This window comes from Solanum stenotomum, chromosome 4 (assembly GCF_019186545.1).
Source record: "Solanum stenotomum isolate F172 chromosome 4, ASM1918654v1, whole genome shotgun sequence".
NCBI lineage: Eukaryota > Viridiplantae > Streptophyta > Magnoliopsida > Solanales > Solanaceae > Solanum > Solanum stenotomum.
In genome coordinates, this window is record NC_064285.1 from 14443968 (window position 1) to 14468643 (window position 24676).

General features: G+C 32.9%; 1 protein-coding gene and 1 pseudogene across 1 annotated transcript; both read left to right on the forward strand.

Moving 5' to 3' along the window:
• Positions 1 to 4154: 4154 nt before the first annotated feature.
• On the forward strand, positions 4155 to 6646 carry LOC125863259 (glucan endo-1,3-beta-glucosidase 12-like). The gene is made up of 2 exons (XM_049543444.1): positions 4155 to 5551; positions 6486 to 6646. Exons 1-2 carry the CDS (start codon positions 4213 to 4215, stop codon positions 6515 to 6517), a joined length of 1371 nt encoding a protein of 456 aa, XP_049399401.1. The 5' UTR covers positions 4155 to 4212; the 3' UTR covers positions 6518 to 6646.
• A 2587-nt stretch (positions 6647 to 9233) lies between these two features.
• Positions 9234 to 20959, forward strand: LOC125861288 (uncharacterized; annotated as a pseudogene).
• The last annotated feature ends 3717 nt before the right edge of the window (positions 20960 to 24676 follow it).

Genomic DNA, 24676 nt, shown 5'->3' on the forward strand with positions numbered 1-24676 from the left:
AGCCAAAGGGTATAACCAAAAGGAAGGCTTGGACTATCAGAAAACCTTTTCCCTAGTTGTAAAAATGGTAACTGTGAGGGCTGTCATAGCCTTGGCTGCTTCACATCAGTAGCAAATCTATAAGATAGATGTTTTTAATGCTTTTCTTCAAGGTGACTTGAATGAAGAAGTTTATATGAAATTGCCTTTGGGTTTTGTCCATCAAAGTGAGAAAGGGTCAGTATGCAAGCTCACCAAACCACTTTATGGACTTAAACAAGCCAGCAAACAATGGAACATCAAGTTAACTACAACCTTAGTCAATGCGGGATTCAAACAAAGTCATTATGATTACTCCTTATTCACAAAGCATCAAGGAACAAATCTGATGGTGGTACTAGTCTATGTTGATGATTTGTTGATTACAGGAAATGATGACAAGATGCTTATGGAGACAAAAGGAATACTCAAAGATAATTTCAAGATAAAAGATCTAGGTGAGTTGAGGTATTTTTCGGGCATTGAATTTGCAATGAACTATACTGGAATCCTTGTGCATCAGAGGAAATACTGCCTTGAACTAATTTCAGACATGGGATTGTCAAGTTCAAAACCTGTTGGAGCTCCTATTGAGTTGAACAAGAAGCTCACAACTACAGAGTTTGATCTGCACTTTCCACCCACTGATGATCATGACAAATTGTTGAAGGACCCTGGTGTATATCAAAAGTTGATAGGGAGATTGCTTTATTTGACTATAACAAAGCCAGACATTGCATATGCAGTGCAACTTCTGAGCCAATTTATGTACAGTTCCAAGACATCTCACATGGAGGCAGTAATGAGAGTGGTTAGGTATGTAAAACAGTCACCAGGTCTGGGGATATTCATGGCAGCTAATGTTGGAAATCAATTGATGGCTTATTGTGATGTATATTGGGCATTATGTCCAAACAATAGGAAGTCCATAACAGGTTACATATGAGAGTTCATTAATCACCTGAAAATCTAAGAAGCAAGACACTATCTCAAGGAGTTTAGCTGAATACAAGAGCCTAGCCTCAACAGTTGCAGAAATAGTATAGCTAGTGGGGATTTTCAAAGAGCTGGGAATACAAGTTGATTTACCTATTCCTATACATAGAGACAATAAATCAACAATACAGATTGGTGCAAATCCAGTATTTCATGAACGGACTAAGCATATTGACATTAATTGTCACTTCATTAGGGAGAAGGTTCAACAAGGATTGGTTCAGCCAACATACCTTAATGCAGCAGAGCAACCTGCATACCTACTTACAAAGGGACTTACTTGTGCACAACATACATATCTACTTACCAAGCTAGGAATGAAGAATATTTTTCATACACCTAGCTTGAGGGAGGATGCTGAGCAGTTAATAAAGTATACAACTGCCAATTAATGATTGGCTGTTAATTAAGTTAGTTAGCAAGTTGTTAGACAGTTAGTGAGCTGATTATCTTGTATATATAGGAGTTAGTTCATTGAGACGAATAGCATTGTATAGCAGAACATTCATTCAGTTGTAATTAGAGTTTCATGTTAATGGAAATCTTCCTTCATTTGTTATCTGAGTTTTGCTTGTTCAATTACTCAACTTCACAAAAGAAGTTCAAAAGACAATAATATTATACACGAATTTAGGCATTACTAGAAAATATTTATATTGCGCATATTTGGACACACTATTTAATTATTCCAAGCCAATATACATAATAAATAAAGGATTTATAATTGCGATTTGCAGCTATATCATATTTAGTGGCAATAGTAAAATAAAAGTATATTAAAACTAACACTTTATATAATGTTGGCCGCTAAAGGTTTTAGCAACTTTAAATGTAATGTCATTGATTTCAATTACCGTTAAATATTGCTGCTAAAAGAAAAATTTATTGCTACTAAATGTTTTTGTGTTGTCATACAAGGTAATATGAGAAGTTTAAAATTGAATTATTCTTAAATATAAAAATATATAGTACTTCTTTTTGGACGGAATGAATGGAAGGAGTTGATATATACTCCCTCCGTTTAAAAGAATGACCCAATTTCCTTTTTAATTTCCGTATGAACTGATCATGATAGCGATAATTCTGAAGCAAAAAAGTTGATTAAAATGAAGTTGATAAGGTGCAAAGCATGGAAATGTATACATTAATATGCTGAATAATTGTCAAGAAGACTAATCCCATGATAAATTGATTAGGTTGGTCTTCACACTTTTTTGTGATGCCTAATCCGTAAATTTAAAAGAATATTAGAATCAGCCACTTATGCTTAACATCTCATTAACATTTTAAATTTGTAATCAATTTCATTATACATACAGATATAAATATATGACGTGATAGGCCTACTAAAGCCAAATTCATCAGCCACTCCAGTATGTTTAGACTCAATCAGCTGATGAAAACAATAGTCACACAGGAAAACAAAAATATACATGCAATGAAATTTTATTTTTTTATTAATAGGACGCACCTCCCCATGCGCCTTACAAGGCACAACAGACCTGCGTCTTGTAAGCTCGCGCCTTGTAAGGCGCATGGGAGGCGCGCCTTGCGCATTCTTACACGCCGTTTATCCTACCGTTTAAATATTGTTTTTTTTATTCTCAATTTATTTTTATTGTCTTTTTGGAAATTTTGATCAATTCTTTTGTCTTGTAGGCTCCGGACTCCAAAAAGGAAAGTGAGTCGACAAATAGTAAGTTTTATCTTCGAACACTCCGTCTAAAACCTATCCACGGTCGGTATCATTGCAACGGTTTTGAGGCTCCAGTTAAGAAGGATATTCACGATAAATTATCGATTGTTAACGTTTCTGCATTTGTTATCTTCGTCAAAAGTTGAAACCTAAAACTATTTTCGTCAAAATATTGTCATAATCAACTATACTTTGGATCGAATCTGTTTGGATTTTTCCCTGATTTTCTTATTATATTTTACTTTTTTTCTTAACAAAAATCAAAACATTATCATAATTGCTTTTATTTTTCTAAAAATAATAATATAATTATGTTCCATATTTGATTATTCTTTTCTTAAAAGAAAAAGTTTGGAAATCTATAAATCCTTATTCTCATAGCATAATACACTAGAATCCAAGACTTTTGTTTATGAGAAATTTTACAATTTTTATGTTTTTAATTAGTTTTTTTATAAAAATATTTAGGCCAATTGGTCATATCAAATATATAATAATAAATATTTTTTTAATATAATTTTATGTATACTCATATGATTTGCAATTATAAGTTTGTAAATCCTCACTATCCCGGCCGGGAGAGGCTCGATACCAGCTAATTTCAGGTGACGCCTTCCTGGAACCGTCTATGACCCGCCAATCCCGGAGTCGAGGAGCTTGGCCGGGATATACCTTGTAAATAATAGATTCCGTCGTCACTTCAACTAGCTAGCTGGATGCAGAATGCTGCACGGGTTTCAATGTAATCAAAACGCGATCAACTTTATGAAGCACCCTTTTTTGACATTTTTGTTTTTGCAGCTGCAGGATTTCAAATTCATCCGGATTACCTCCTAGGAGACTCATAATTGTGTAACTACTTTTCAACACAAGATGATCCACCACTTTTGACAAATTACACATTTTTGAAATAAAAGATGACCCACTACTTTGACTTAATTTCACTAGACCATATGACACGTACAGTAGAGATATTAATCATGTAATAGATTTTTTTAAAAAATATTTTAGTTTTTAACTCAATGTTTGATACCTGCATTTAAATGCTCTCCTTTCTTTAGAGTGAGTTAGTTTTGAATGAAGGCAGATTTCATCGGGGACGGATACGGGGTTTGGATCGATTATATTTGAGTTCGCACGTTATAAGATTTCATTTTGGGAAAAGACGTTTCTTATCAAAGGTTTTGTAATACTCATGGCTCGAATTCGAGACATCTGGTTAAGAAAAAAACAATTTTATCCACTGCACCATATCATTTGATGCATGGCAATCATGTAATTTTATTACTTTCTCCATTTTAATTTATTTATTTTGAGAATCAACTAATTTATTTTTTTTAACTAAAATATTTGCATTTGTATTTTATTTTTAATCATTTTAAGATATTAGTTATTGTAATTTAAAAATCTTTATGTTTGAATTTATGTCACATAGGGGGATAGAAGTACAAGATTTCCCCATACATAATTAAACTACACTCCTTTCCACTCCAACCTCTAGCATGTCTCTGTTTTGTAGTCTTGTGTTGCCCCTATTCATTCTCCTCCCTCTTATTAGCTACAATGTTTATGGTGTCGGAATAAACTATGGAACTATCGGAAACAACCTCCCTTCACCGAAAAAAGTAGCTCAGCTACTTCAATCCACAATATTCGACAAAGTTAAGATCTACGATACCAATCCTGAAATCCTTGAAGCTTTTTCCAACACTGGCATTGATCTCATTGTTGCTGTTGAAAATTCCCACATCAGAAACTTAAGCGCAACTCAATCCAATGCGGATAAGTGGTTCGTTACTCGTATATTACCTTTCATTCCTTCCACTTCCATCGTCACCATTGCCGTTGGAAATGAGTATTTAACCGACGATCAATTATTAGATCATAACGCATTACTCCAAGCAATGCAAAATCTGCATTCAGTTTTACTATCACGCGGATTAGACCGCAAAATTAAAGTGTCTACACCGCATAGCATGGCTGTTCTTGCTTCTTCATTTCCACCATCTTCGTCTACATTTGCTACCACTCTCCTTCCTGTTATGACTTCTATTGTCGCGCTTTTAGCTGATACAAATTCCCCTTTCATGATTAATGCTTATCCATATTTTGCTTACCGGGACAATCCCAGTATGGTTAATTTAGAATACGCGTTACTGGGTAACGCGTCTGGGGTACGTGACCCTAAAGGTTACGTATACAATAACATGCTAGATGCACAAATTGATGCTATTAGATCAGCAATCAATGCATTGGGATTTGGGAATCGGACTATTCAAATAGTGGTATCAGAGTCAGGATGGCCATCGAAAGGAGATGCAGCTGCGACTATTGAAAATGCTAGAACTTATAATACTAGATTAATTGAACGTGCTCAGTCGAATAAAGGTACTCCGATGAGCCCTAAAGATCGAATCGATGTTTTTGTGTTTGCGTTATTCAACGAAAACAAGAAACAAGGAGGAATTAGTGAGAGGAATTTTGGGATTTTCAACGGTGATGGAACGAAGGTTTATGATGTGGATTTGAGTTGTGAATTTTGTAGTAATGAGAAATTTGGAGGGAAAATAGAGTCGTCTTTGTTAAGAAGTCGTGGACCTTCAGTCTGGTGTGTGGCTAAGCCGCATGCAGATGAGAAGGTAATACAGGCTGTGCTTGATTTCTGTTGTGGGCCTGGGGGCGTGGACTGTAGAGAGATAGATGAAAATGGGGACTGTTTTCAACCTGATAAAGTTTACGCCCATGCATCCTACGTGATGAACGCGTATTATCAGATGCATGGGCGGAATTATTGGAACTGTGATTTCAAAGGAACTGGTCTTGTTACATTCAGTGATCCAAGTAAGTATATATATATATTTGGTATTGCTTGTTTCTTAATGTACATATATATACACATTTAGTTTATTGTTGGAATTTAATTAGAATAATTAAGGTTGGAGTAGAAAACTCAAAATGATTAGGATTTCGTATTTGTAAGTTTATAATAGTTTTGTTTTTGGTTAGAATTTGTAGTCAAAATCCAGGAAGACATTTGTCAATTTATAAGCAAAGTGGCAAAGGTTTCTTGGTACTATAAGACATGTCATTAATTTGGCAATATTTTATATTTATGCCCTTCAATTTTGGTTGTACACAAGTAGACACATAAATTTGTATAAAGTTGAAAAAGAAGACACATGAGTCTTATGTGGCATAATACACGTAGGACACAAATTATCATGTAGGATGCCATGTAGGACGTGTGTCTATTTTGTTCAACTTTATACAAGTTTAAGTGTCTACTTGTACATACCAAAGTTGAAGGGCATAAATGTAAAATGTGGTCAAGTTAAAGGGTACATTTATGTATTATGCCTAAATAATACTTGACCTTGTTTGGCATGAACCCCATTACTATACCTCCAATTTTGGGTTTACACAGGTACATATTGAAACTTGTATAAAAAGTTGAACAAATGTACACATACGTCCTACATAGGAATAATACACATAGAACATAAATTGTCACGTAAGACATATGTGTCTACTTGTGCACAATCAAAATTAGAGTGTATAAATATCAAATGAGACCAACTTAAATAATACGTTTATGTATTATATCTAAATAAAAGTATTTGCTAACTATTTTTATATTGTGAAAATTGTAGAGAGCATTCTAAATTCATTAGTTTATGAATAAAACATTTTCCATCATTTTATTTTGATCAATAGTTAATCAGAATTATATTTTTCTTTGCTTTGACCTATATATCTTGCTTTTGTTTTTAATCAGGTTATGGAAAATGCTTCTATTCGCATCAGTGACGTGGAATCAGAAAAGGGAAGGGGTGTGTGATGAAAGCCTTTAATTTGTTACTCTTGAACTATAGTATAACAATTTTATGTAATTCCCCCTGCCATCATGAATTAAAATTTCTCTCTTTTGACTAGAAATTAAACCCCACCATAATATAATTTATAATTTTACTGCAGTGGGGATATTTTTTCCCACCAACAAACTACTAAAGTCATTTAATTTGCATCAATGTCTTACACACCAACTCAAAAAGTTGGGGTCCTTTGAAATTATTTAAATTTGATTATAATGTGCAATAGCAATAAATATGAGAAAATCTCTATTGACAACAAAAGTTAAGAATAAACTCTCCCTAAAATAAGCATAAATTTGTATTATCCATTATAGTGAATATGTTCCGTTAAAAAAATAATGTTATAACATATAATTGATAATAATAAAATAATAATATATGCAAGGAAAATACATTAATCACATAGGTTCTCTTTCACTTTCCCCGTAGTCTTGCAAATGATATCACATTCATTTTTTATTTACTAGATAGATATGTTTAATATGGCTGGTGTTATTAGTAGTGATAGATAGATATAGTAGATAAATATTATGGGTATTTTTATAAAATATAAAAATTTGAGGTAATTTTTAAATTTTTTAAAATTCCCCAAAACTAGTTTTTTCTAGTATTTGGAAACTTGGGATTCTAGGCAAATATTTTTGCCAATTTATGTAACCAAACATCACTTCTCAAGTTTTTCCCAAGTATTCTTGGGTCCAAACGGGTTTAAATGATTTAAATTTGATTTTAATGTGTAATAGCAATAAATATGAGAAAATCTCTATTGACAACAAAAGTAGAATAAGCTCTCCCTAAAATTAGCATTTTGTAAAATTTGTGCAAAAATACGATCCATATATGAGTAGAGCAAAAAAATAAATAGTGCAAAAATTACCCGTGATAAAACATATATACTTAATTCATGCATAGTAATTATTAACGTTGGAAAATTTGATTCTGATTCAAAATTATAACTCCACTCATCCGTGAATTTGATAAAAAGAGTTAATTGAATTATTTAATACAATCGTATTACAGAATATAATTAGGAGTAATAAAAAAAAAAGAGAAGGATAGGAAATCCAAAAACATTTTTGTAACTCGTAAGTTTTAAGTACCGATGTATGTATGTAACCCGCTTGAGTTATATAATACTAGCAATGGAATTTTAAGAGAAATTAATATTGTTAGGCCATAAAAAAATAATATTGTTCGGTAGTTATCTATCTTGACCAATTACATAATAATCTAAGAGTATTATTGGAAAGAAGTTTTTTTATAGAGTTTTAATCCAAACACAAGAGGAGGTGACAAAGAGCTGGTAATAAAAATGGAAAAGAGTGAATTTTTGAAATATATATGTGAATGAGATAATTTTCAGATAAAATTGTTGGATTGACAACTTTTTGTAGTGTAAATAAAGGAATAGTTATTTGTTATTTTAATCATAGTTAGGACCTTGCTTTAGATAATTAAATTTCAACCTTAATTTTTAATTGTGGCTATTCCATCCAAGTAGGAATTTGGGAAAATAAAGAGAATGAGTGGAGTGGAGCTGAATGAATATTGTGTCTGCCTTCTTATGCTATTTATTTATTTTGTCCGTACAATGTTAAAAACTCTTATAATGTCTAGACTAGATCCTCGAAAGAATGTTAAAATGATTTCACTAAGATGAATGGTTTTGCCTTACATATGATTAATTTCCCTTTAATCATCTTTTTCTTGTTTTCGAATATGATCTATGTATGGTGAATTGATTCTACCAAAACATTTTAATAACTAGCGATCTTTCATATTTTTCATTTTGGAATCATTTTAATTAGAAACTAAAGCAAGTGCACTAATTTTTTCACAAGTAATTGATGAAAAAATTATTTGTTTGATAATTATAGCAATAACAAGTGCACTAACAATTCATGATTGAAGTACCTAAGGGTATAGTTTAGCGCTCAATTACATGAGCCAAGAAACATGAGGTCTCAAGTTTAAATTTCAGTAAAGACAAAAAAAATTAGGTGATCCATCCTTCTCAGTGGATCTGGCTCCCCTTCATTACCCCTTCTCTCCATTTCGTCAAGTGCACATCTAGATTAGAGACATGTGTCATATTTAAAGTTTAAAGGTCAAGATTATATTATATTAGCAAATATCATAACCTTAGTTAAGTCAACTAATTTTAGAAAACTACTCTCCAAATTTGGTAAGGATTACAATATATTCTATACAAAATTTGATATTTATTAATATTATTAATTTGGTTTTTTGACACTTATAGTGTTGATGATCTAAATAATATTTCGCAAGAATTTTATGAAACTTGTGCCTTACATAATCATATTATGTTCTTTGTACCTTGGTTTATAACCACCTATTTACCTTTATTCATCAAAGTCCTTGAACGATCTTATAAGGATGAATCAAGTAATATTGTCAAAGCTATTTATCCCCCTCAGGCATCGTTTATTTTACCAAATAATACAGGTATTACTTTTATTGCCTTTCAAAAATTTGTTGAAGAAGATATTGCGGCAGTCAGCATCAATGAGATTAACAATTTGATTTCTCAAAATAATTATTTAGGACTTTATGTTAAAGTCTTGGGTGAACATATTAGTTCTCTTGATAAAAAAATAGATGAACTAACTGCTTTGATAATTCAGATAAAAATGGATTTAAAACCTTCTGAGAAAGCTTCTACTTCAAAACAACCCTCAGAACTTTCTACAAATGTGCAACGGCCCTCTGAGATTCAGAATTTCATTTTTAAACCTCTTTTTGATTTAGAAGAACTTCTTAATAAAAAGTTTTCTGAATTTGGGGCAAAACCTATTGATTTAGCAGAAAATTTTGCTGACGAAATAGAAAAATCTTTTGATTTTAAAAATCAAGTTGATTTAGAAATTAATAAACTTCGCGGCTATCCCAAGAAGAATAGTGGTAATACGGGATTTGCTTATAAGCTCAGCATGCAGACTTATTATTATTCCAGACCAACCCCTGAAGATGTGTTGATAGAGGAGCGTGACTGGAACCAGACTAATACCTCTTATAGTGGTACTGAAATTTATGAATGGAATCTCGACGGCCTGACTGATAGACAATTAACCATTCTTGTTCATAGACTGCTTATGTATGCAACTATCTGTAAAAGTGTTAGAAATACAGATAAGAATATTTGCAAAATGATAATTGCAGGTTTTACTGGCCAACTCAGTGGCTGGTGGGATAACTACATTAGCGTTGAAGCTAAAGCTGTGGTTATAAACGCGACCTCCGATACTGAAGGTGTTGATAATCTAGGAATGACTCTAGTAAAAAAAAAGAGAAGACGTTGTTTATACTTTAGTCTTGACCATTCTAGAACATTTTAATGGTAGATTTACCAATCAGTATGAGATTGTCCGTTCCCTGTTAAATGGCCTTCGATGTAGACATTTAGGAGAATTTCGGTGGTATAAAGACACCTAGAATTTCGGTGGTATAAAGACACCTATTTGAGTCGGGTGATGGAACTACCTGAAAATGGTCTTGATTATTGGAAAGCTAAGTTTATAGATGGCTTGCCCCCTCTATTTGCTGAGAGAGTTAAAAAGACTCTTAGAACTCAGCAATAAGTTATTCCATATCATACTTTTACTTATGGTAAGCTAATAGGAGCTTGCACTCAAGAAGGAATAAACATGTGCAATGAATTATAGCTTTCCAGACAACTTAAGATTGATAAGCTTAGGGAGAGATCTCAGTTGGGAGACTTTTGTACCCAGTTCAATTTACCGGATTCAGGTAAAGTTAAGCAGACCAGACATAGAGATTCAAGCGATTCCACTCCTGATAAATCTTATAGGAGAAAAAGATCTAGACGCAGATCTAGGGAAGAACGTGAGGAGCAAAGAGCTCATCGTAAATATAATCGATTTACAAAGAATAGATCTAGGCGAGAACTCGCTAAGATCAAGTGCTACAAATGTGCTAAATTTGGACATATAACACCCAATTGTAAGCTTGAAAAGCTCAAGTCTTTGGATCTGGATGAAGAGGTTCATGATAAGATTTATAGCTTCTTGTACACATCTGGTTATGAGTCCGATTATGATTCTGATTCGAGTTCAGAAGAAGACATTGATTTGCCTGAGTCTTCTAATGATAAGCAGCCTGTTACTATGAATGCTTGCAGGTGTCATGAAGATATTTGCTCTTGTGAAAATGATGAATTTTATAAATTGCAATCTCAGTTTGAAGATTTAAATGTTAATACTATTACTTTTGATAATGTGATTGAACTTCTAAAAGAAGTTGTTGATAATGATTTACGTGATAAAATTATTCAATTTGCTGTTAATAACAATGCTAGTTCGTCAAAACTGATTGAGAAATCAAAAAATGATTTTGAATTTGAATACTCTGCACCGTATTCTTTGTCTGAAGTTAATACTAGACTTGCTAAACAGCCTGTGGTTATTCGAAATACTTCTTTTAATGATTTAAAAGGAGAAATTGAAAATTTGAAAAATGAGATTGACTCTCTTAAACAAAATCAAATGATTTGTGATCATCGTCTTACCCAAATCGAAACTACTATAGCTAAGGTAAAATTGTTGTTGAAAATGCTAATAATACTCTTGAAAAATCTGTTAACTTTGATCCTAAAAAAGATATGTTCTTAGAATTGATGCAAATTGTTACTGCTCGTAAATGGTATGTTAAATATATCATATTGCTTGATAATACTTTCTCTATAACTGATATTGCTATGATTGACAGTGGAGCTGATGTGAGTTGTAATCAGGTCTCGTACCTACCAAATATTTTGAAAAAACTACTCATATGGTCAAATCTGCTTCTGGACATGCTTTAGATATAAAGTATAAATTGCCTAATACGCGTATTTGCCAAAATAAAGTTTGCATTCCGCATTTCTTTTTCTTGGTTAAAAATCAGTTATACCCTTCGATTATACTTGGAACCCCGTTTATAAATGCTATTTATCCTTTCACCAGCATAACTACTAAAGGTTTTTCTGTTACTTATAAAGACCGAGATATTAGTTATACTTTTATCACTGATCCTATTTCTTGTGATATTAATGCTTTGATTAATATGAAACAAAAACATGTTGATTCTTTACAACTTGAAATATTTAGCATGAATATATTTCATACTTTGAAATCAACCAAAGTACGAGAAAAGATTAAATTAATTTCTAAACAAATAGATGTTGATATTTGTGCTGACCATCCTAGTGCTTTTTGGAATCGAAAAAAGCATATCGTCACTCTTTCATACGAAGATAATTTCTCTGAGGATGATATTCCTACAAAATCCCGTCCTTGCCAGATGAACGCTGAATTAGTGGAATTCTGCAAAAAAGAAATTCATAGTCTGTTACAAAAGGGTTTGATAAAACCTTCGAAATCACCTTGGTCTTGTACGACATTTTATGTTAATAATGCAGCCGAAAAGGAACGCGTCGTCTCCAGGTTAGTTATAAATTACAAATCTTTGAACAAATATTTAAAATGGATTAGGTATTCTATTCCAAATAAAAATGATTTATTATCAAGATTATATGACGCCAATATATTTTCTAAATTTGATTTAAAATCAGGTTATTGGAAAATCCAAATATTTAAAGAGCACTCTTATACAACTGCTTTAATTTCCCGTTTGGACAATACGAATGGAATGTTATGCCATTTGGTCTGAAAAACGCTCCTTCTGAATTTCAGAAAATTATGAATGATATTTTTAACTCATATTTGGATTTTATCATTGTTTATATTGATGATATTTTAGTTTATTCAAAGACTCTTGAAATGCATATTAAACATTTGGACATTTTCAAGAAAATAGTTATACAAAATGGTTTGGTAATTTCTAAACCAAAAATGAGTTTATTCCAAATTGAAGTCCAGTTTTTAGGACATCTTATTTGCCAGGGGAAGGTTACCCCTATTCAACGATCGATTGATTTTGCTTCAAAGTTTCCTGATATTATTACAGATAGGACGCAATTGCAGAGATTCTTGAGAAGTTTAAATTATATTTCCCCTTTTTTCAAAAAATTATCTCGTGATTTATCCCCTTTATACGACAGGCTGAAAAAGGATCACAAAACACCTTGGACTAATAGTCACACTGAGTTGGTAAAGAATATTAAACATCGTGTTCAATCTTTGCCTTGTTTAACTCTTGCTAACTCTGCTTGGCAGAAGATAGTAGAGACATATGCGTCCAATATTGGATATGGAGAAATTTTGAAACAAATTAATCCTCATGATAAAATCGAATATTTAATTCAATTTCATACCGGAAAATGGAGCGATGCTCAAAAGAAGTATGCTATGGTGACACATGAAATGTTAACCATCGTTAAATGCGTATTGAAATTTCAAGATGACCTATACAACCAAAAGTTTTTAATAAAAATGGATGCAAAATTTGTGAAATATATGTTCGATAAAGATTTCAAACATGATGCTTCAAAGTTGATATTTGCCAGGTGGCAAGCACAGTTAGCCCCTTTTGATTTTGAAATCAATTATAAAAAAGGGAGTGATAACTCTCTTCCAGATTTCTTATCTAGAGAATATCTTTCACAATGAGTTTTCTAAATCTGTTCTTTACCGATAAAACATTCGCTACCATATTAAAGGTGGTTCCTCTCAACCGCGATGCATAGGAGATTATCCTGTGAAAAATCATTGATAGCATGATGATGGATATCTTCACTGTTCATAACTTTGAAGAAATCATCGATTTTAACGATGAAAATTACTACTATCAGAAATATTATAATTTTTATGATCTTTACAATGATTAAAACAAAATAATTTGTTTGTAGGATGGACCCTCCTTGGATTACTAAGCGAAGAAGCAAGCGACATATCCCTAGAGGAAGGGAAAGATCATTCCCCGGATCATCATCAGGATCTTCATATGGGTCCTCATCGAACTCCCCGATTTTACAACGAGGAGACATGAGTTTGATAAACTCTAAAGTATCTCAAAAGGCGTCATCATTATCCGTACATCTGGAAGAAATCCTAGAAGGTAGTCCGTTATATGCAGAACTACAGGCATATTTGTCACAGAAGCAAAGTGATACTTTTGCCTCTATTACTAAAGACGATATTGATGATATTAGATCTTATGAAAGAGTAGCAAAGAAAGAAATGATATTTTTTCTCGAAAACTCTGAAATTAAGAGGAAAGAAGAACCTTGGAAGATATTCCAGCGATATTTACTTAATGGATTATACTTCCCAGGTAAGTCATACAAAATCCGCTCGTATTACGATACCATCTTGATGAACACGGATAGTGTTGAATTTCAGCACTTCTCAGGTTACAACACCAGCGAAAACGTTTATAACTTCTCCAAAATGATTATAAAACAAATTATATCAATAGAAGATTGGCGTATATCCTCGATGAAAGAAAGGCAGATCAGCCTGAACAAAGTCCCTACTAGCTTCACTTATTGGGATTATATTAACGCGTTCAGTAAAGTCCTCTACTATAATAATGAGAGGCATAAACATACTTGCTTCATTAAGGTTTGTGCAAAGATATTTGCTGACCCGATCCCTAATTAGTTCTTGAACTGGTGGTCATACCACGGTCCAACGACAAAGATTTTGCCTGATCCCTTTTTAAAATTATACAAGAACTTGGTGAAGGTTTCACCAGACCTTAATGATTTATACCACTCAGATCATATTTTTTATATGGAACAAATTGAACAAATTTATTTCTTCATAGAATTCTCGATTCCATGGATCCATAAATGGACTCCAGAAGTAGGTTTTACCGAAGAACAAATTCCAGACTTATTATAATAATTTCTAGGATAAATTAATGAAGAAGGATCCCAAGACTAAATCATTATATGGTCAAGAATTTTTGGACTCTATTGCTAAAAGAATCCAAGATTATGGTACTATGCCTCACAAAGGAATAGTTACTGACAACTCCGTCAAGCATATTGCTAGGAGAATTTCCATTCAAGATGGAAATAAAGAAGAAATAATAAAAGAGTAGTTGGAAGAAGTCAGAAAGAATCTACTTCTCAATATAACTCACTATGAAAAATCAGACACCTCGATTAGGAGTGAAACGAGTGATGATGTCGCAGATGATGCTCAAGAGGCCAAGTCCTGTGAATCGGAGAAAATCGTGTCAGAAGATATGTTGTCTAAAGCGGAAGATTTCCTTAGAGAATTGAAAAAGAAGGATAAGATGTAAAGATAAGACAAGGTTATCTTATCAAGAAGGCATTTATCAACAATAGATATACTGTTATTCAACAATAGATACACTGTTTAGGGGACAGATGGGACCCAATACTACTGTACAAAGATGCCCCTTGTTTTATTTTCTTTGTATAAATATGCTTGTCTTTCATTTCTTTAAGAGCAGATTTCAGAAACCCTCTCTCTTGTAAAGAACTCTCTCTCTTTTATTGTAATTTGTGAGCTTGCAGGAGACTTACCGGAGTTATAATAAAACATAGTTCTCATATAGGCCCTGGTGTTAGCCACAAAATACTTTCTTATATTCTTCCTATCTCTTACTTTCTCTACTTCTCCGATCTAAGCCGTGACTATGTCCGGCTAAAGAACTATAACTATGTCAGATAACTAACTTCTCTCTTACGTCTACAATAAAAGATCTAGACTTTATCTAAATATGCATATATTTATATATGATTTCTTGACTTGGTTCCGAGATGGTGGTATAGTCAGATTCAATACAACATGTTAGTGGCTTTGTCTTAGTGACTCCGTCTAGCCAGCCGTGGTCTCAGCCCGATAATGAGTTAAAAAGGGCGCCTTATACCCGGTTAGAACTGCTAGACATATGGGCTCACTAACAATACGTATTTGATCTCGACAGACCCTTTGCTTGGGTAAAAGGATCAGATCCTTCCATACAGTCATCAAACTATATTAAAATTGTATGTATTTCTTTTCGAATTTATTCCTTGAATTTGGATGTTATCAAGCTAGCTTGACGATGACCGCGCGGAAGACGGGCGGTAGTTCGCACGGTCATCTTCAATCTAGCTTGTTAACATCCGAATTCAAGGAATAAATTCAAATAGAAATACATACAAATTTTTATATAGTTTGATGACTGTATGGAATGATCTGATCTTTTTACCCAAGCAAAGGGTCTGTCAAGATTCAAATACATATTGTTAGTGAACCCATGTGTCTAGCAGTTCTAACTGGGTATAAGGCACCCTTTTTTACTCCTTATCGGGCTGAGACCACAACTGGCTAGACGAAGTCACTAAGACAAAGCCACTAACATGTTGTATTGAATCTGACTGTACCACCATCTCGGAACCAAGTCAAGAAACTATATATAAATTTATACATATTTAGATAAAGTCTAGATCTTTCATGGTAGACGTAAAAGAGAAGTTAGTTATCCGACATAGATATAATTCTTTAGCCGGACATAGTCACGGCTTAGATCGGAGAAGTAGAGAAAGTAAGAGCTAGGAAGAATAAAAGAAAGTACCTTGTGGCCAACACCAGGGCCTATATGAGAACTATGTTTTATTATAACTCCGGTAAGTCTCCGGGAAGCTCACAAATTACAATAAAAGAGAGAGAGTTCTTTACAAGAGAGAGGGTTTCTGAAACCTGCTCTTAAAGAAATGATAGAAAAGCTTATTTATAGAAAGAAAATAAAACAAGGGGAATCTCTGTACAGTAGTACTGGGTCCCATCTGTCCCCTAAATAGTGTATCTACTGTTGAATAACAGTATATCTATTATTGATAGATGCCTTCTTGATAAGATAACCTTATATTATCTTTACATCTTATCCTTCAATTCTCTAAGGAAATCTTCCGCTTTAGACAACATATCTTCTGACACGATTTTTTCCGATTCACAAGTCTGGGCCTCTTGAGCATCATCTGCGACATCATCACTCGTTTCACTTCTAATCGAGGTGTCTGATTTTTCATAGTGAGTTATATTGAGAAGTAGATTCATTTTGACTTCTTCCAAATACTATTTTATCATTTCTTCTTTATTTCCATCTTGAATGGAAATTCTCCTAGCAATATGCTTGACGGAGTTGTCAACAACTATTCCTTTGTGAGGCATAGTACCATAATCTTGGATTTTTTGAGCAATAGAGGCCAACAATTCTTGACCATATAATGATTTAGTCTTAAGACCCTTCTTCATTAATTTATCCCAGAAATTATTACAATAAGTCCAATATAAACACATAATTTGTTCTTCGGTAAAACCTACTTCTAGAGTCAATTTATGGATCCATGAAATCGAGAATTCTATGAAGAAATAAATTTGTTCAATTTGTTCTATATAACAAATATGACCTAAGTGTTATAAATCATTAAGGTTTTGTGAAACCTTAACCCAGTTGTTGTATAATTTTAAAAAGGGGTAAGGCAAAATCTTTGCCGTTGGAGCATGGTATGACCACCAGTTCAAGAACCAATTAGGGATTGGGTCAGCAAATATCTTTGCACAAATAGTAATGAACAAAGTATGTTTATGCCTCTCATTATTATAGTAGAGGACTTTACTGAACGCGTTAATATAATCCCAATAAGTGAAGCTAGTAGGGACTTTGTTCAGGCTGATCTGCCTTTCTTTTATCAAGGATATACCCCAATCTTCTATTGATATAATCAGTTTTATAATCATTTGGATCTGCCAATAACCTGATTCGAATCAAATTTAGAAAATATATTGGCTTCATATAATCTTGATAATAAATCTTTTTTATTTGGAATAGGACACCTAATCCATTTTAAATATTTGTTCAAAGGTTTGTAATTTATAACTAACCAGGGGAGGACGCGTTCCTTTTTGGCTGCATTATTAACATAAAATGCCGTACAAGACCAAGGCGATTTCGAAGGTTTTATCAAACCCTTTTGTAACAGACTATGNTACCACCATCTTGGAACCAAGTCAAGAAACCATATATAAATTTATGCATATTTAGATAAAGTCTTGATCTTTCATGGTAGACGTAAAAGAGAAGTTAGTTATCCGACATAGATATAATTCTTTAGCCGGACATAGTCACAACTTAGATCGGAGAAGTAGAGAAAGTAAGTGCTAGGAAGAATAAAAGAAAGTACCTTGTGGTCAACACCAGGGCCTATATGAGAACTATGTTTTATTATAACTCCGGTAAGTCTCCGGGAAGCTCACAAACTACAATAAAAGAGAGAGAGTTCTTTACAAGAGAGAGGGTTTCTGAAACCTGCTCTTAAAGAAATGAAAGACAAGCTTATTTATAGAAAGAAAATAAAACAAGGGGAATCTCTGTACAGTAGTACTGGGTCCCATCTGTTCCCTAAATAGTGTATTTACTGTTGAATAACAGTATATCTATTGTTGATAGATGCCTTCTTGATAAGATAACCTTATATTATCTTTACATCTTATCCTTCTTTTTCAATTCTCTAAGGAAATCTTCCGCTTTAGACAACATATCTTCTGACACGGTTTTTTCCGATTCACAAGGCTGGGTCTCTTGAGCATCATATGCGACATCATCACTCGTTTCACTCCTCATCGAGGTGTCTGATTTTTCATAATGAGTGATATTGAGAAGTAGATTCATTTTGACTTCTTCCAAATACTATTTTATCATTTCTTCTTTATTTCCATCTTGAATGGAAATTCTCCTAGCAATATGCTTGACGGAGTTGTCAGCAACTATTCCTTTGTGAGGCATAGTACCATAATCTTGGATTTTTTGAGCAATAGAGGCCAACAATTCTTGACCATATAATGATTTAGTCTTGAGATCCTTCTTCATTAATTTATTCCAGAAATTATTACAATAAGTCCAATATAAACACGGAATTTGTTCTTCGGTAAAACCTACTTCTGGAGTCCATTTATGGATCCATGAAATCGAGAATTCTATGAAGAAATAAATTTGTTCAATTTGTTCCATATAACAAATATGACCTAAGTGTTATAAATCATTAAGGTTTTGTGAAACCTTAACCCAGTTGTTGTATAATTTTAAAAAGGGATAAGGCAAAATCTTTGCCGTTGGAGCATGGTATGACCACCAGTTCAAGAACCAATTAGGGATCGGGTCAGCAAATATCTTTGCACAAATAGTAATGAATCAAGTATGTTTATGCCTCTCATTATTATAGTAGAGGACTTTACTGAACGCGTTAACCAATAAGTGAAGCTAGTAGGGACTTTGTTCAGGCTGATCTGCCTTTCTTTTATCGAGGATATACCCCAATCTTCTATTGATATAATCAGTTTTATAATCATTTTGGAGAAGTTATAAACGTTTTCGCTGGTGTTGTAATCTCCGTGTTCATCAAAATGGTCTCATAATACGAGCGGGTTTTGTATGACTCATCCGGGATGTATAATCCGTTAAGTAAATATCGCTGGAATATCTTTCAGGGTTCTTCTTTCCTCTGAATATCAGAGTTTTTGAGAAGAAATATCATTTCTTTCTTTGTTACTCATTCATACGATCTAATATCATCAATATCGTCTTTAGCAATAGAGGCAAAAGTATCACTTTGCTTCTGTGACAAATATGCATGTAGTTATGCATATAACGGACTACCTTCTGGGATATCTTTTTGATGAATGGAAGATGATGTTGCCTTTTGAGATACTTTAGAGTTTATCAAACTCATGCCTCCTCGTTGTAAAATTGGGGAGTTCGATGAGGACCCGTATGGAATTCCTGATGATGATCTGGGGAATGATCTTCCCCTTCCTCTAGGGATATGTCCCTTGCTTCATCCCTTAGTAACCCAAGGAGGGTCCATCCTACAAACAAAACATTTTGTTTTAATCATTGTAAAGATCGTAAAAATCATAATAATTCTAATAGTAGTAATTTTCATCGTTAAAATCGATGATTTCTTTAAAGTTATGAACAGTGAAGATATCCATCATCATGCTATCAATGATTTTCCACAGGATAATCTCTTGTACATCGCGGTTGAGAGGAACCACCTTTAATATGGTAACTAATGTTTTATCGGTAAAGAACGAATTTAGAAAACTCATTGTGAAAAATATTCTCTAGATAAGAAATCTGGAAGAGAGTTATCACTCCCTTTTTTATAATTGAATTCGAAATCAAAATGGGCTAACTGTGCTTGCCACCTGGCGAATATCAACTTTGAAGCATCATGTTTGAAATCTTTATCGAACATATATTTCACAGATTGTGCATCCGTTTTTATTAAAAACTTTTGGTTGTATAAGTCATCTTGAAATTTCAATACGCATTTAACGATAGTTAATATTTCATGTGCCACCGTAGTATACTTCTTCTGAGCATCGCTCCATTTTCCGGAATGAAATCGAATGAAATATTCGGTTTTTCATGAGGATTAATTTGTTTCAAAATTCCTCCATATCCAATATTGGACGCATCTGTCTCGACTATCTTCTGCCAAGCAGGGTTAGCAATTGTTAAACAAGGCAAAGATTGAACACGTCGTTTAATATTCTTTACCAACTAAGTGTGACTATTAGTCCAAGGTGTTTTGTGATCCTTTTTAAGCCTGTCGTATGTAGGGGCTAAATCACGAGATATTTTTTTTTGTAAAAAGGGGAAATATAATTTAAAACTTTCCAAAAATCTCTGCAATTGCGTCCTATCTGTAATAATATCTGTAAACTTTGAAGCAAAATCAATCGATCGTTGAATAGGGGTAACCTTCCCATGGCAAATAGGATGTCCTAAAAACCGGACTTCAGTTTGGAATAAACTCATTTTTGGTTTAGAAATTACCAAACCATTTTGTATAACTATTTTCTTGAAAATGTCCAAATGTTTAATATGCATTTCAAGAGTGTTTGAATAAACTAAAATATCATCAATATAAACAATGATAAAATCCAAATATGGGTTAAAAATATCATTCATAATTTTATGAAATTCAGATGGAGCGTTTTTCAGACCAAATGACATAACATTCCATTTGTATTGTCCAAACGGGACATTAAAATCAGTTCTATAAGAGTACTCTTTAAATATTTGGATCTGCCAATAACCTGATTCTAATCAAATTTAGAAAATATATTGGCGTCATATAATCTTGATAATAAATCTTTTTTATTTGGAATAGGACACCTAATCTATTTTAAATATTTGTTCAAAGGTTTGTAATTTATAACTAACCAGGGGAGGACGCGTTCCTTTGCGACTGCATTATTAACATAAAATGTCGTACAAGACCAAAGCGATTTCGAAGGTTTTATCAAACCCTTTTGTAACAGACTATGATTTTTTTTTTTGCAGAATTCCACTAATTCAGTGTTCATCTGGCAAGGACGAGATTTTGTTGGAATATCATTATCAGAGAAATTATCTTCGTATGGAAGAGTGACGATATGCTTTTTTCGATTCCAAAAAGCACTAGGATGGTCAACACAAATATCAACATCTATTTGTTTAGAAATTAATTTAATCTTTTCTCGTGCTTTGGTTGATTTCAAAGTATCAAATATATTCATGCTAAATATTTCAAGTTGTATAGAATCAACATGTTTTTGTTTCATATTAATCAAAGCATTAATATCACGAGAAATAGGATCAGTGATAAAAGTATAACTACTATCTCGGTCTTTATAAGTAGCAGAAAAACCTTTAGCTGTTATGCTGGTGAAAGGATAAATAACATTTATAAACGGAGTTCCTAATATAATCGGAGGGTATAACTGATTTTTAACCAAGAAAAAGACATGAGGAATGCAAACCATTTTTTGGCAAATACGCGTATTAGGCAATTTATACTTTATATCTAAAGCATGTCCAGAAGCAGATTTGACCAGATGAGTAGTTTTCTCAAAATATTTGGTAGGAACGAGACCTTCCTAAATACAACTCACATCAGCTCAACTGTCAATCATAGTAATATCAATTATAGAGAAAGTATTATTAATCAATATGGTACATTTAACATACCATTTATGAGCAGTAACAATTTGCATCATTCCTAAGATCGTATCTTTTTTAGGATCAAAGTTAACAGATTTTTCAAGAGTATTATTAGCAATTTTAACAACAGTTTTACCTTTGCTGGTAGTAGTTTCGATTTGGGTAAGACGATGATCACAAATCATTTGATTTTGTTTAAGAGATTTAATCTCATTTTTCAAATTTTCAATTTCTCCTTTTAAATTATCAAAAGAAGTATTTCGAATAACCACATGTTGTTTAGCAAGTCTAGTATTAACTTCAGACAAAGAATACGATGCAGAGTATTCAAATTCAAAATCATTTTTTGATTTTTCAACCGGTTTTGATGAACTAGCACTGTTATTAACAGCAAATTGAATAATTTTATCACGTAAATCATTATCAGTAACTTCTTTCAGAAGTTCAATCACATTATCAGAAGTAATAGTATTAACATTTAAATCTTCAAACTAAGATTGCAATTTATAAAATTTATCGTTTTCACAAGAGCAAATATCTCCATGCCACCTGCAAGCATTCATTATAACAGGCTGCTTATCATTAGAAGACTCAGGCAAATCAATGTCTTCTTCTGAACTCGAATTAGAATCATAATCGGACTCAGAACCAGAGGTGTACAAGAAGCTATAAATCTTATCATGAGCCTCTTCATCCAAATCCAAAGACTTCAGCTTTCAAGCTTAAAATTGGGTGCTATATGTCCAAATTTACCACATTTGTAGCACTTGATCTTAGGGAATTCTCGCCTAGATATACTCTTTGTAAATCGATTAGATTTACGATGAGCTCTCCGCTTCTCACGTTCTTCCCTAGATCTGCATCTAGATCTTTTTCTCGTATAAGATTTATTAGGATTGGAATCGCTAGAATCTCTATGTTTGGTCTGTTTAACTTTACCTGAATCTGGTAAACCGAACTGGGTACAAAAGTCTCCCAACTGAGATCTCTCCCTAAGCTTATCAATCTTAAGCTGTCTGGAAAGTTTTAATTCGTTGCACGTGTTTATTCCTTCTTGAGTGCAAGCTCCTATTAGCTTACCATAAGTAAAAGTATGATATGGAATAACTCCTTGCTGAGTTCTAAGAGTCTTTTTAACTCTCTCAGCAAATAGAGGGGGCAAGACGTCTATAAACTTAGCTTTCCAATGATCAAGACCATTTTCGGGTAGTTCCATCACCCGACTCAAATAGGTGTCTTTATACCACCGAAATTATCCTAATTGTCTACATCGAAGTCCATTTAACAGGGAACAAACAATATCATACTGATTGGTAAATCTACCATTACAATATTCTAGAATGGTCAAGACTAAAGTATAAACATCGTCTTCTCTAATTTTTACTAGAGCCATTCCTAGATTATCAACTCCTTCAGTATCGAATGTCGCGTTTATAACCACAACTTTAGCTTCAACGCTAATGTAGTTATCCCACCAGCCTTTGAGTTATCCAGTAAAACCTGCAATTATCATTTTGCAAATATTCCTATCTGTATTTCTAACACTTTTACAGATAGTTGCATACATAAGCATTTTATGAACAAGAATTGTTAACTGTTTATCTGTCAGGCCATCGAGATTTCATTCATAAATTTCAGTACCACTATAAGAGGTATTAGTTTGGTTCCAGTCACGCTCCTCTATCAACACATCTTCAGGGGTTGGTCTGGAATAATAATAAGTCTGCATGCTGAGCTTATAAGCAAATCCCGTATTACCACTATTCTTCTCGGGATAGCCGCGAAGTTTATTAATTTCTAAATCAACTTGATTTTTAAAATCAAAAGATTTTTCTATTTCGTCAGCAAAATTTTCTGCTAAATCAATAGGTTTTGCCCCAAATTCAGAAAACTTTTTATTAAGAAGTTCTTCTAAATAAAAAAAAAGGTTTAAAAATGAAATCCTGAATCTCAGGGGGCCGTTGCACATTTGTAGAAAGTTCTGAGGGCTGTTTTGAAGTTGAAGCTTTCTCAGAAGGTTTTAAATCCATTTTTATCTGAATTATCAAAGCAGTTAGTTCATCTAATTTTTTATCAAGAGAACTAATATGTTCACCCAAGACTTTAACATAAAGTCCTAAATAATTATTTTGAGAAATCAAATTGTTAATCTCATTGATGCTGACTGCTGCAACATCTTCTTCAACAAATTTTTGAAAGGCAGTAAAAGTAATACCCGTATTATTTGATAAAATAAATGATGCATGAGGGGGATAAATAGCTTTGAAAATATTACCTAATTCATCCTTATAAGATCGTTCAAGGACGTTGATGAATAAAGGTAAATAGGTGGTTTTAAACCAAGGTACAAAGAACATAATATGATTATGTAAGGCACAAGTTTCATAAAATTCTTGCGAAATAATATTTAGATCATCATCACTATAAGTGTCAAAAACCAAGTTTTAAATCGGTTCCATTTATAACTTGAAAATTCATTTTGAATATATTTTCTTGTCAGAGAACTTGGACTAAAATCTATCTCGTGTGCATCCATCATCAACTTTCGTTAGGATGGAAATCCATTTAGGATGTAAAAGGAATATCCTTATAAGAAACTTTAGAAGATTTATCATTTATTCAAACTATATTCAATCAAGGATCAATTTTGATTTTATCTTTATCAGCAAATATAACATGTGATAAGGTATGCAAAGAAGCAGCACAATTACGAGCTGGACCATATATCGGTTCAATCGGCGAGATATGCTGGATAGCAAGAGATCTTCTATCGGAAAATGAATGTCTATTATAAGGAACACTATTTTCATCATACTGGATACAAATATTTCCGACAGAATTTTGAATAATATGAGAATATTCTGAATTAGTGACAGCATCGGTCATCTGTTCTGGAGGTATAACATAATCCAAAGTCCAAGTAGTAGGAAAATTAATTTATTCCCATTTTATAGGTCTTCTAGTAGTGATCTTAGATTTAGCGAAATTAGTTTCCACCAAAATAGTTTGATCAGACGTATTATATAACTTGCATCTTAGATTCAAAGTAGCAAGTAATTTAATATAGATTCTATAAGATAAACAAATCAATTCAGATGCAGGTGCAGAATTATAACCATGCGTTTTAACATTCAAAGTCAAAGCATCTAAAATATTAGAATCAATC